Consider the following 13,237-nt stretch of genomic DNA (forward strand, 5'->3'; position numbering starts at 1 on the left):
CTGAGATACAGGCACACCTGGAGCAGCAGACAGGGAGAGGTGGGGTCCGTTGCACCCCACGGGGCACCCGGAGGAGGGGGGACCAAGGGCCACGACCTTCTGCGTGTGCCCCCCTACAGCTGGGCCCAGGGGTCCAGAGTCATGCCTGGGGCTCCTCTCCTGGGGGCTCAGTCCTTAGCGGGCCGGGCAGGGAGGGGGTGGAGGCAGGTAGATGAGCCCCTTGGGGACTGCCCCGCGGTCCCGTCCCCCAGCTCGGATGGCAGAGGCACAGGCAGGTGTCCGTCCGTGTCTCCCCACCTCCGGCTGATGCTGGGCGGGGGCTGCACGGCTCAGGGTGTCCCCAGGGCTACTTTGGGCCGGGCTGCGGGCGGCGGTGCCAGTGTGAGCACGGGGCAGCCTGTGACCACGTCAGCGGGGCTTGCGCCTGCCCGGCCGGCTGGAGGGGAACCTTCTGTGAACGTGGTGAGCTGGGCCGTGGGCCGGGGCTGGCGGTGGGCCCCGTTTCCTGGCTGTCTCCCATCACCGCCCGCTCTCCGCAGCCTGCCCGGCGGGCTTCTTCGGACTGGATTGCCGTGGCGTCTGTGACTGTGTCGCCGGAGCCTCCTGTGACTCCGTGAGCGGCTCCTGCCTCTGCCCCGCCGGCCGCCGGGGCCCCCGCTGTGCCCAGGGTACGAGAGGCCCAGGCGGCCCCGGGGGCTACAGGAGGGGGGCCGGGTCCACCGGGCCAGACCCGCGTCTGGGGCCTCATCCTGGGTGTTCGACGCTGCCTGGTGGCCACCTGGGAAACGCCGCTTTTGCCCACAAGGGCCAGCATGTTGGTCTCTGTGGCCACCCTGCCTGTGCCCACCCTGCCTGCTGCAGCCCCGGCCAGGGCCGCTCCCCAGGCCCCTGACTGTCCCCTGTCCTGCAGCCTGCCCAGCCCACTCCTACGGACACAACTGCAGCCAAGCCTGCACCTGCTTCAACGGGGCCTCCTGTGACCCTGTCCACGGACAGTGCCGCTGTGGCCCTGGCTGGCTGGGCCCCACTTGCCTGGAGGGTAAGCCCTCCCGAGGAGGGGTCCTTTAGGAGCAAACAGTCCCACCCCAGGGAGTCCGGAACCAAGGATTGTGTCAGTCCTTCGATGAGCCGTGCAGGGTCACGTGGGCATTGGATGCCGGTGACACGCGGGTTTCACCGGGAGCGACGGGCAGGGAGGACCGGGGCCTGTCACACCCCCACGGGGCCCGCGGCACCTGGGGGCGGCAGGAGGGTGCCGAGCCCCCACCGAGGTGGGTTGGGGGCCCAGGGTGGCCTGGGGCAGGTTATCTTACACGCAGCCCTGGGGGAGGCCCTCCCCACAGAGCCTGGTGTTGGGTTTTGGGGTGGCTGGAAAGCACAGAACCACCAGGGCCAGCCCTCGACAGGGGAGAGGCGTTGGCCCTGCTGGGCTGACTGGTGGGGTGCTGTCCGCCCCTCCACCCCTCCAGCCTGCCCCTCAGGCCTTTACGGCGAGAACTGTCAACATTCCTGCCTTTGCCAGCACGGGGGCACCTGTGACCCTGTCTCAGGCCACTGCACGTGCCCAGAGGGCTGGGGTGGCCCAGCCTGTGAGGAGGGTGAGCATGGGTCAGGCGGTAGAGGAGGAGGAGGGACCCGGGGTCCGGGGTGGGTGCCCCGAGTGTCCCGGCACGCCTCCCCGCTCCGACCTCCGTGGGCAGAGGCGGCTTCCTGCTGCTGGGGGCTGTGGCCCCAGACCCGTAGTGTGACCAGCCCCAGGCACCCCTCCTTCTCGACGTGGGGTGCAAGGCCCTGGGCGGGGTGGGGGTCTCCTGGGCGCGGGGGGCACAGGGCACTCCCGGAGCACTGTACCCTGCAGAATGTCTCCCGGGACGCTTCGGGGCCGGTTGCCAACACAGCTGCAGGTGCCTCAACGGTGGCCTCTGTGACCGGTACTCAGGCCGCTGCCTCTGCCCAGCCGGCTGGACCGGGGACGAGTGTCAGAGCCGTGAGTGGGCCAGATTAGGGGCCGGTCGGGGGAAGTCCGGGGGTCCCTCTGGGCCCATCAGGGGCTGGCCTCGCTGCCTCCCTGCAGGGTGGAGGGCCCGGTGAGGGGTCACTTGGCAGGTGGGGGCAGGGGCGGCTGTCTGAGCTCCCAGGGGTCTCCTGTGGGAGGGCTGGGGGGGCCCCGCTTGAACCCCTGGAGCCCGACCCAGCCCTCTGCCTGCAGCCTGTGCCGAAGGCACGTTTGGGGCTCACTGCGAGGAGCGCTGTGCCTGCCGGCGGGGAGCCACCTGTCACCACGTCACGGGGGCCTGCCTCTGCCCCCCGGGATGGAGGGGCTCGCAGTGTGAGAACGGTGAGCCCCTCGGCGCCGCTGCACCCGGGGGCCCCGCTGCTCGGGTGGGGGTGGGCCCTGACGCCGTGTCCCCCCTCCCCCGGCCCGGCCCGCGCCGGCCCTGGGGCTCCCTGCCACCCCAGCACATGGCTTCCCGCAGCCTGCCCGCGTGGCCGGTTCGGAAAGGACTGTGGCCAGCACTGCCAGTGCCCGCCGGGCTCTGCCTGCCACCACGTCACCGGGGAGTGTCGCTGTCCAGCGGGCCTCACGGGGCCCAGCTGCGAGCAGGGTAGGTGACCCCGCCCGGGCGGGCACGGGGCTGTGCGTCCCCCTGGAGCGGCACCCCCACGGGGCGGGGGAGGGCTCCGCAAGGGGGGCGGCTCTGGGGCGGACGGAGGGGGCTCCCGAGCCGGGCGGGGACCGACCTCCGCCTGCGCCCCAGCCTGCCCGCCAGGCACCTTTGGGGAGCGCTGTGGGCAGAAGTGCCGTTGTCCCAGCGAGAACCAGACCTGCCACCCCGCCCTGGGGACCTGCACGTGTGCCGCTGGCTACCACGGCTCCGGCTGCCGGCAGCGTGAGTGCGCCCGGCCGCCCGCCGGGCCGTCCTTGGGAGGGCTGCGCACTGCCGTGGGCCTGGCCCAGCTCCTGGCCCCTGGCAACGGCTCCTGTCCTCGCAGGGTGCCCCCCTGGGCGGTTTGGACCCGGCTGTGAGCAGCCGTGCGGGTGTCTCCACGGGGGCTCCTGTGATGCGGCCACCGGGGCCTGCCTCTGCCCTGCTGGATTCCTTGGGGCCGACTGCAGCCTGGGTGAGTGGTTGGTGCGAGGGCTGGGTGGCTGGCTGAGGGAGGGGGTGGCTGCCCTCTGTGCCTTGGTGGGCAGGGCCCCTGACCATCTGCCCCCCCCCCCGCCCCCGATTCTCCTGCTGGCCCCAGGCTGGGCTAAGGTGGGGGGTGTCAGTGTGACCCCAGTGTCCCTGCCGGCCAACTCTGTCCCCTTCACCTGTCCCCACTCTCCCCCCCTCCCCACCCCAGTCCCCCCAGCCACGTCCAGCAGGGGCTTGTGGACCTCTGTGCAGAGGCCGGCCAGGCATCCAGCTGAGAAAAGTGCCTTTCTCTGAGTCATGTGGGGACTTCCCGCCCATCCGGGAGCCTGGCTGGGCTGGTGGGGGTGGGGTGGGGGCATCGGTGAGTCACTGTCGCCGCAGAGCAGGCCTGGCCCCCAGCAGACCCGTGGGTAGAGGGGAGATGCCAGGGCGGGCGGGGGCACGGGAGGAGGTCGCCTCTGCCCCATCCGGGCCAGACACAGGGCTCCCCCTGCCCCTTCCCGTCCCTGGGCCGACGTGGCAGAGAGAAGGGCAGCCGGCAGCAGCGGCCACCCTCCTGTCTCCTCCCGGCAGCCTGTCCACAGGGCCGCTTCGGTCCTGGCTGTGCGCGTGTGTGCAAGTGTGGGCAGGGAGCGGCCTGCGACCCCGTGAATGGCAGCTGCACCTGTCCCCCAGGGAGGACCGGCCTCCACTGTGAGCACGGTGAGCACGGACTGCACCCACCACTGTCTGTGTCAGCCCTTGGGAGCGGGGCTGATGGGCTGGAGCCATGGGTTCCCCAGGGGAGAGAGACCTGGGTCCCCAAAACCGGGTGGTACGTTCATGCTGATGGTCTCTGGCGATCCCAAGGGGCTCGTGGGGGCCGAACAAGTTCCAACCTGGACCCTCCCAGCAGAGGGTGGGCAGGTGGGGGGGGTGGGGTCAAGCAGCTATTTCGTCTGAGGACAGAGCCAGCTTCCTGGCTCATGGCCCCTTGGCATAGCATCCCGCTGGCCCTTTCTGCTGGCCCAAGAGGCCAGGGACCCCAGGTAGAGGGACGTCTGGAGCACGAGGCATGGGGGAGAACAGGGGTGGCTTGTGCCCATGATGGCACCCGGACCCCACGGCCACAGCTACAGCCCCTTGGCCTGGCCCCCACACCCTGGTAGATCTGAGCTCTCTGCTTTTCTTTAGTCCTCCTCAAGGAGTCAGTGACAAACCCCCATTCTTAACCAGCGGCAGTAAGGAGTCATAAGCCTTATGGCCCGGCTGTAGCTAGGCTGCGTCTTCGCCTCCAGGGGAGTACGGCAGCCACGGTCAGTCGTATTACAATCAGAGGCCACCGGAGGGCATGGCAGCCCGGCCTCCTCCTCAGCCCAGAGGGTGTGCCTGTGCGGAGGGCCAACGCCTCCAGGAAGGCTTCCCTGACCACCTCCTGCCAGCTGGGCGGGCACTCCCGTGCCCTGGAGGCCGCTGGCCCCTTTCATCCTGATCGTCCCTGGTGCCCAGCCAGCCCTGGCATTTGCTAACTGAGAGAACGGATGAGTGAACAGGACACGGCTCGTGTCACTCCCTGGCGCTCGTGTCCCTGGGGGTGGAGACCGGCACCGGCAGGCCCCAGAAGGCGTCTGTTGAAGGAAGGTCTGACGTGGTGGGGACGTGTCCCCAGAGCGTGTCCAGCCCCGGCCAGAGCTGTGAGCAGCGCCTGACTTCTGCCTCCAGGCTGCCCTCGGAACCGGTTTGGCATAAGCTGCGAGCACTCGTGCTCCTGCAGAAACGGGGGCCTGTGCCACGCCACCAACGGCAGTTGTTCCTGCGGCCTGGGCTGGACGGGGCCGCGGTGTGAGCTGGGTGAGCTCCCGGGCGGCCGGAGGGTCAGGGCCTCGATGGGGGTGGCTCTGGGCCCCCTGGAGAGCGTGGGGCTTGGGGGGGGGGCTGCCGCGGGTCTGGGCCAGGCTCCCGAGGCCGCTGGAATCAGGCTGGTGTGGGGGGGCCGCCCCTCACGTCCCCGCTCTCTCCGCAGCCTGCCCTCCCGGTCGCTACGGTGCCGCCTGCCGCCTGGAGTGCTCGTGCCAGAACAACGGCACCTGTGAGCCCGCCACGGGCGCCTGCCGCTGCGGCCCCGGCTTCTACGGCCAGGCCTGCCAGCACCGTGAGTCCTGGGGAGGGGACCCCTGCCCGGCATCCGCCCCTGCCACGTCAGGGCCCACCTGGGCTTCCGTGGCAATGGCCGCCGTCCCCGTCCCTCCCCGCGGGGCGGATGGCTTGGGGCCTGGCCCCGCTCACCGTGGGAGTCCGAGGCCAGAGGTCTTGGGCTCAGGGTCCCGTGTGAGCCGGCGGACCTCCCACCCGAGCCCCAGCCGTGATGGGGGAGCTCCCCAGGCCTGGGAGGGGGAAGGGGGGACGCGAGCCCTTTGCTCACTCTGGGCCAACTGAGGTAGGGACTCTAACGCGGGTCCCCTTCAGCCTGTCCCCCTGGCTTCCACGGGGCTGGCTGCCAGGTGGCGTGTGAGTGTCAGCACGGAGCCTCCTGCCACCCCGTCAGCGGCCAGTGTCTCTGCCCCGCCGGCTTCCACGGCCAGCTCTGCGAGAGGGGTGAGTGCTTTGTGCTCCCGCGTGCGACCCTGGCCCTGTCCAGTCTGGCGCGGGGACCGGAGGGGACACCGAGCCCGCTGCCTCCCAGCAGGGTGTGAAGCAGGCTCATTTGGAGAGGGCTGCCGCCAGCACTGTGACTGCGAGGCCGGGGCACCCTGCGACCCCGTCACCGGCCAGTGCCTTTGCCCCCCAGGGCGCACAGGGGCCACCTGTGACCGTGGTAAGTCTGGGGTCCCGCTTGGCGGGGCACAGGTGTGGGTCTCTGTCGGTGGCGAGTGCTGCTGGTGCAGGTGGAGCCTCAGCTGTGCTCCGCCCTGGGCACCTCTCCCCCCTCTGTGGGGGGCAGCTGCTGGAGGGGGCGCCCAGCATGAGGCTCCTGCTCAGGCTCGTCAAGGCCCCACACTCTGCTCTCTGGCCAGAACGGGGGCCCGGCTGGGCGGGGTGGAGACCTGCCTGATCCGCCAGCCTGCCCGGACGGAGGAGGGGCCGCACACATGAGCTCACGGTTGTGCGCTCAGCTTGACCCGGGGAGGGGCGTCCCTGACCGCCAGGCCCCCTCTGCCAGCCCCAGGGCCGAGCGGGGGGCGGGGTGGTGATGCCGGGCAGGTACCCGGTACCTGGCGCTTTCTGGTGTGGGAGCTCACGTGGGGCAGGAAAAGCAAGGCCTGGGGCCTCCGCTGCCTCACGCTCCTGCATAGAGGTCCTGGGTCCCCTGGGCAGGGCAGGTGGGCGGACCCTCAGGCCTGTCTCCCCTACTTCGTGCTGCCTGCAGACTGCAGACCGGGCTTCTTTGGGCCAGGCTGTGCCTTGCGCTGTAGCTGCGGAGCTGGGGCCGGTTGTGACCCCGTCAATGGGCAGTGCCACTGCGTGGACGGCTACACTGGGCCCACCTGCCAGCAAGGTGAGCCAGGCTCCCGAGGGGGTGGAGGGAGGGCGACATGCTTCTCAGCCCCACCCCCGGCGTCCACCCCACCCCTGGCGCGGGCCCCATCCCTCGTCCCCACACACGGCGCCCCTGCGAGGACATCACCATCCCAGCTGGGTAGCCCTGTTGTCCGTATGGCTGCTGATGGGCGAGGTGCGGACCGTGGGGCCGGGTTTTGCCACGCCAGCCGCCCACGGCGGCCCTAGACCGCGGCAAGGGTGGGCTCAACCGCCGGGGCAGGGCTGAATGCATCCGCTGACCTGGCCCTCCACCCCTCCCCTCCTTGCCCTGCGTGTGTGAACCAGAGCGTGATGGTGCGCCCGTGTGTGTGTGTGTGTGCATGCGTGTGCTGCAGTCTATATGCTAACCCGTGTGTGTGCACGCTGGTGCGTGCCCGTGCCCATGTGCACGTCGGTGCCTGCCTGCACCCCCAGGCAGTGAGGGAGGGTGCAGGAACTGCACCTTGGCCCCTCAGCCCCCTGGGGGGACGTGCGTCTGCAGGCAGAGCTCTGCGGTGCCCCTGGGGTTCCGCCGTCAGCTTGCCCAGACCCAGCCTGCTGAGCGGAAGGGCTGTGTGTGCTGAGAAGGTCGTGCCTGGGGCCCGTCTGGGGCCCGTGCGGACGGGCTGTGCACACAGGTGAAGCCAGAAGCCAGGCTGGGTGGGGATTCCAGACAGGTCCTCGGCTGGGAACCCCAAATGCGGGCCGGATGTTGTGCAAGCGTGCCTTGGAGCCTCTCTGAGGCCGCCCTGGGCCCAGGAGTGTTGGGAGTCCCGGGGGCGGGGTCTCACGGGAGGCGGGATGGGGGCGGGGCGGTGGAGGCGGGGCTTGCAGGGCTGCGGCTCGGGACGCAGCGTCACCCATGGCGGCACCTGGTGGTCGGCTGTGGGATTGCGCCGCAGGCCCTAGGGCGGTCCTAGCAGCCTGGACAGGTGGCAAGGGTCTGGGACCTGTGTCACCCCTGAGCCCAGTGCGAAGGAGGAGAGGCGAGGCCTCCCTGCCTTGCAGTTCTGGGCCCTGCTCGCTTTCCTGGAGTGGAGCGGCTAGCTTCTAGTAAAACCCCTCTCCATCCAGCCTCAAAGTCCCTCTTCCCAGCCCAACGTGATACTGGCCTGGGGGCACTGGGGGCTTTCATTTGCAGAGGGAGGGCCCTACAGGCCTAGGTGGCAGAGAGGCATTTGCTGGTGTCACTGGTCTGTTACCAGGAGACTGAGGCCAGAGGAGGGATGAGGATTGTGCACGTACTTACTTATAACCCGGGGCCCACAGGGTGGCGGGCAGGCCAGAATCTGGACCTCAGACACGGGGCGGTGCAGAAGCTGGGGGGGAAGGGCTGGGCTGTCTCCCCTTCATCGGCCTGGAGCTGGAGAGGCAGGAGGGGACACCTGAAGTGGGAGCCCAGAACTGGCCGGGTCGAGAGTTTCCCCGTGCCCCGGGGCTGACCCTCCCTTCCCCTGCCCCTACAGCGGCCTTGCAACCGGCCTCTGACGGACCAGCACCTGGGCTCAGCAGCAGGGCACAGAAACACTAGTGCAGAGGCAGCCGTCAAGCAGGCCCGTCTCCCAGGTGCTCTGGCGACGACTGAGGAGGGTGCCCGTGGGCCAGGACTCCAGCCGCAGCCTCGTCCCCGAGGGCCGTGTGCAGCCACGCAGCCCCTCGCTCTGCAAGGATCGGCCTGAACGGGGAGGGAGGCCCTGGCCGGCCCAGCCGCAAGGAGCCCGGACGAGTGGACCGGCCCTACTGGCTGTGCGTGCTGAGCAAGCCCGCCTCCCCTGGTGGGGACTGAGGTGTGGGCGCAGGTGCGGCAGGGGACCCCTGCCCTCCGAGGTGGTTCTTTGGTTCTTCTGGTGCTAGGCCCTGGGACTGCTGTGGCCCGGCCTGTTCTTCTGGAGCCGCAGCCCACTGTATTTATGTAAAAGTATTTATGGGCAGCTGGACACGCCCGCCGCACCCTGGGCACCAAAGGCTGCCCGTCCCCTGCACCATGAAACCCTGATGCGGGACCTTGGGGCTCTGAGGGGCCTCTGGGTGGGGGACTCTGGTACATGTGAAACCCAGTAATTTAAGGAAGAAGCAGTCGCTTCCTTGTGACCTGTGTGCTCCCTGCTTCGGGCTCACTGTGGTGGCCTCCCGGGTGCGCCCAATGAGTGTGTTCGGACGGGGATCCCCTCCTGACCGGGAGGCCCCGTCTGCCCCCCCCCCCCCCCCCCGCTCCCCCAGCGTGTGGCTGGCACACGAGGAGGGTTGGAGTTTGTCCTGGTTCCCGGTGCCCTGGAGGGGCACGAGGGGGCTGGTCTGTGCGTGGGCCCCTCGCGGAGGAGGCTGGCCCGAGGGCAGGGGTGCTGTGGCAGGGGGCGCAGGCTGGGCACCCCACCCCTCCTGTCTTCAGAGCAGAAACGGTGGAGGGGTGAAGAACATCCAGTAGAGTGGGCTGCACCCAGATGGTCAGGCCGGACACTTAGGGTCGGGGCTGTAGCCCCTCTGCCCTTCCCTTCGACACCAGCCTAGCTAGCTGATCCCCTCAGGGCAAAGCATCTCATGGAGCAAAGTGACCCACCCTGTCCCCTTAGGCAGACACCTAGTGAACAACCCGTGGCAGAGGAGATCAAAGGGACGGGCCACTGTGTTAAGGTCTTAAAGTCCCAGGAGGGACAAGGGGGGACAGATTGGTGACGTGATGCAGGAAGCTGCGTTCGCAGGAGGACGCAGGAGGACGGGTCGTGAAGGCTGGGGGTGGAGCTGTGCAGGGTGGGCGGCGCCTGGAGGCGGCAGGGAGGCTCCTAGAGGGGACAGGGGATGGGGACAGGGGACCGGAGAGGACGGTTAGCAGAAACAAGGGGAGTTGTGAACATCCTTCTAATTGAAGTTCTGGAACAAGGAGGGAAAAAATGACGGAAGCAACAACAGAAGTTGTCCGGCCAGAAGGTGAACCGTCTCAGACCAGAAGCGCTCCACGCATAACACAAAAGTAGAAGAGCCAGGATCCCAAGAATTTTAAGAAAATCACCGGCAAAGAGAGACTCTAAGACGCCCAGAAAAGAAGGGAAGTCCTGGTGACGTCAGACTTGACGGCAGAAACTCGGGAATTGAGGACCGTGGTGCTGTTTTCAAAGCACGGATGACGCTCGAGATTGATGTTACTGTTCAAGCGTCTGGAAAACAAAGTCAGGGTTCTTCTTGGGTCTCCCAAGTCCCCACTGGGTTAGCCCTCGAAAGCCTGATCTCAAGATGCACTCAGCGGACGCTCACCAGCAAGGAGAGAAAGCCTAGGAAGGTGCAGTGAGATGTCCCCACGGTTCCCGCATGACCTGGTAACAGAATCAGGTATTCCCATGAGCCGGCAGCAGAGACCCCGAGAGTGTGTGTGGCAGGGGTGGGGAGGGACATCAGCAAGCCACACGCAGCGGCAGGTGAGGGCAACTGAGTGCAGACATGTGGTAACAGGCTAGGTCACTTCCTGCCCGGAGGGAATGTCATCTCCGGTGGAAAGTGGAGAAGGAGGAATAATAAAGCAGAGTGAGAAGGTAGATTAGCAAAGCCTTGTAAGTGGTTACAAAGGACATCAAAACACTGATCCGTGGGTTGCGTCAGACCTTAATTCTGTGGTACTTTAACTGTCAAAGACCTGCCTCGAAGGACAAAAACATAAGCTTACGAAATAAATCAAAAGAAAGCCGGGGTAGGAGTTTCAACGTTTCTGGGCAGAAAGCATCGTAAGTGACTCTATAAATACATGTACAGATAAATGCACGAGACAGTAGAGGCTCTGAAGTCCGTAAAAGTGACCCTATAACAGGGTAGAAATAAACTGACGGTGGGTGATTTTAACGTGTTCCTTAAAAAAAAAAGCACATTAAACAAACAGGACATAAGCAATGATAAAATTTTAATAAGCTTTAACATGCGTGGTATATATGTAAACTTATGTTCATATATTTATATTCTTATGTACAGAATTTATATTCGTGTATATAAACTTTACATTCAGCAAGTGGAGAATGATGGGGCACTTAAGAAGCCTAAAATTCCATTGAAGATGAATAAGGAAGAAAAAAACTAGCAAGGCTGATGATACTAAAAAAAATTTTTTTAATGTTTTATTTATTTTTGAGAGAGCAAGCGAGCAAACAGGGGAGGGGCAGAGAGAGAGGGAGACCCAGAATCCGAAGCAGGCTCCAGGCTCCGAGCTGTCGGCACACAGCCCGACGCAGGGCTCAAACCCACAAACTGAGATCATAACCTGAGCTGAATTCGGACACTCAACCGGCTGAGCCACCCAGGCGCGCCTTGATAGTATTTTTAAACGCAAAGAGAAGATACAGGAGGAAGGACTAACTTACAGACGCAACAGAGAGGAAGACCTAAAAATGATGTTAAGAATGATTACGTATAAGTAACAGAATTTAAAATTTTTTTTTTAACGTTTATTTTTTTGAGACAGAGAGAGAGACAGAGCATGAACAGGGGAGGGGCAGAGAGAGAGGGAGACACAGAATCCGAAACAGGCTCCAGGCTCTGAGCTGTCAGCATAGAGCCCGACTCGGGTCTCGAACTCACGGACCGTGAGATCGTGACCTGAGCCGGAGTCGGACGCTTAACCGACCGAGCCACCCAGGCCCCTAAGTAACAGAATTTTTAAAAAGTGGGTAAGTCTTGAGGGAAGATACGAAACGCCAGGACTGGTGCTGGTGGAAATATACACTTGCACAAACCCACAACTTCAGTAAATACAAGTAGTAACGGAAGCCGCCGCCCGCGGGAGGGCCTGGCCGAATGCCCGTCCGGGTGGTTGGTGCCAGAGTTGCAAGGCCCCGTGAAGTTGTCTAATGGGAATTGTTCCGGAAGCTCTCTGAAACTGAAAAGCAGCTCACCTCATTCCGTGAGGCCCATGGCAACCTGGTTCTGAAACCAGGTGAGAGTGGGGCAAGCACAGGAGATGACAGATCCGTCACGGGTGTGCACAAGTCCTAATCCCAAACACGCACCGCTCCAAAATGCTCGCAAAGTAATAACCTGATCCAACGTGAATTGCCCTGAAGACGGCGGGACAGCATAGCATCACAAAATGCCTCGACGTGTTTGTGAGACGAATCAGATGATTGTCCGACAGGAGCAGAAAGAACATTCTATACAGTTCATCTCTTCAGGAGGTGAGTTCTTGGAGGCCCGGGTGGCTGCAGGGAGCTTTGGTGGCAGTGGTCACGTGCCGAGAATCTCTCTCGAGTCTGGTGGAGAAGCTGAGGGGGTTCCGATCTCTAAGCGACACGACGCTGGCCAGCCCTGCCCGCCTAGCACCCCGCCCCCACCCTCCCCGTGGCCTGCATCATCTGCATCCCCGGCCCTGACCCGAAAGCCCCCGTCTCTGGCTGTCCTGCCCCAGGAGAACACAGTGCGGGAGACGGGGCTCCGCTTGCTTAGTGCCGGACCCCCTAGGGCCCAGGAAACACTGCAGAAGGAGTGGAAAGCCGGAGTGTCTCCTGCCCCAGGCCCCAGCAGAGCTCTGTGGCTCGGGCCACACTTGGTGCGAGCGAGACACTAGAATGTGAGGCTGCGGGGAGGGAACCCCGCTCGGTGGTCGGGGGGCAGGACCAGGGAACAGAAAAGGGCCGACAGACCAGTAAGGATCAGCAGGGCGGGGCATAAAAATCGTATATAGCATATGAAATGTGTAAAACCTATAAAACTCAATCGCGCTTCAGCGGAGGCCGTGACCAACTAGGAAACAACGCAAAGTAAGGCACCCTTCACCTCCCCAAGAAAACCTGTCAATGCCAGCAGATTAATCTGGCAAGAGGATGCGGGAAGCCCTGAACCAAGTTAGGAGAACAGACTGGAGAGCTCCCAGTCTGATGTGACCCCGTGCCCAGAGAGCTCCATGATGGCCCGGCAGGGGACAGCTGGGGTTGGGGGTCCGATCTTGGGGATACGGACAGTCACCAGGGGTGGCAACGTGAGCGAGATTTGTGGACGCCCAGGGCCAACGGAGGTAAGGGCGGAAACACTGACCTGCGCGTTGAAGGGGCAAGAGTCGGGGCTACGGGGGCTCCCATCGAGTTTCAGGGACTGGGGGGCCCCAGGCACTGCTAGGGTCCCGCCGTGGACACCCAGGGGCACTGGATGTCTTCAGGGCTGTGGGCCCGGCCACGGTGTCCCCGCCAGCCGCCAGGGGCACTGGATTGTGGGGGGGGGTGCCCTGCAGAAAGGCCTTGGAATGTTTCGGAGTGGTTGTAATAGGTGGGTGGGCGGGGACACCTCGGTGTCTGTTCACACTGGGCCCCACGGGGGTTGGCTGATGTCCTAGGAAGCCCACCGACCCCAGCAGCAGGCCCAAAAGGGGCGGTAGCTGGCTGGGAGGAGGGGCTGGGCTAGATTGCTTCTGGAGACCCCTCCCCAGCAGGGCAGGTGTGGCAGAGTTCAAAGAACCCCCAGGAATCCGGGGGTGGGGGGCAGTGCTGGGCACTGCCATGGAGGAAGGGTCGTTTGGGGTCTTGAGACCTCAGCTGGGCTAGAGGGCAGATCAGAGCCATCTCTGGGAGGGGCGGGGTCCCGGCTGGCCTGCCCCGCCCTCAGGAAGGCACCTCAGGCTAAGCGGAGGCCCC

General features: G+C 65.1%; 1 protein-coding gene across 3 annotated transcripts in view; it reads left to right on the forward strand.

Annotated features, from left to right (window-relative positions):
- MEGF6 (multiple EGF like domains 6) overlaps nt 1-8,729 on the forward strand; it is an 88,586-nt gene extending 79,857 nt beyond the window's left edge. For 2 of the 3 annotated variants that reach the window (XM_078452526.2, XM_078452528.2), the window contains 16 exons: nt 334-462; nt 540-668; nt 911-1,039; nt 1,470-1,598; nt 1,859-1,987; nt 2,210-2,338; nt 2,478-2,606; nt 2,760-2,891; nt 2,995-3,123; nt 3,714-3,842; nt 4,842-4,970; nt 5,143-5,271; nt 5,586-5,714; nt 5,803-5,934; nt 6,487-6,615; nt 8,105-8,729. In XM_078452526.2, coding sequence (XP_078308652.2) covers nt 334-462; nt 540-668; nt 911-1,039; nt 1,470-1,598; nt 1,859-1,987; nt 2,210-2,338; nt 2,478-2,606; nt 2,760-2,891; nt 2,995-3,123; nt 3,714-3,842; nt 4,842-4,970; nt 5,143-5,271; nt 5,586-5,714; nt 5,803-5,934; nt 6,487-6,615; nt 8,105-8,169 — 2,006 coding nt within the window. In that variant the 3' untranslated portion in view covers nt 8,170-8,729. The remainder of the gene's footprint in view (nt 1-333; nt 463-539; nt 669-910; nt 1,040-1,469; nt 1,599-1,858; nt 1,988-2,209; nt 2,339-2,477; nt 2,607-2,759; nt 2,892-2,994; nt 3,124-3,713; nt 3,843-4,841; nt 4,971-5,142; nt 5,272-5,585; nt 5,715-5,802; nt 5,935-6,486; nt 6,616-8,104) is intronic. The other variant, XM_078452527.2, reaches the window with a different exon arrangement.
- The last annotated feature ends 4,508 nt before the right edge of the window (nt 8,730-13,237 follow it).

Source organism: Panthera onca, chromosome C1, assembly GCF_046562875.1.
Source record: "Panthera onca isolate mPanOnc1 chromosome C1, mPanOnc1 haplotype 2, whole genome shotgun sequence".
In the NCBI taxonomy this organism is placed as follows: Eukaryota; Metazoa; Chordata; class Mammalia; order Carnivora; family Felidae; genus Panthera; species Panthera onca.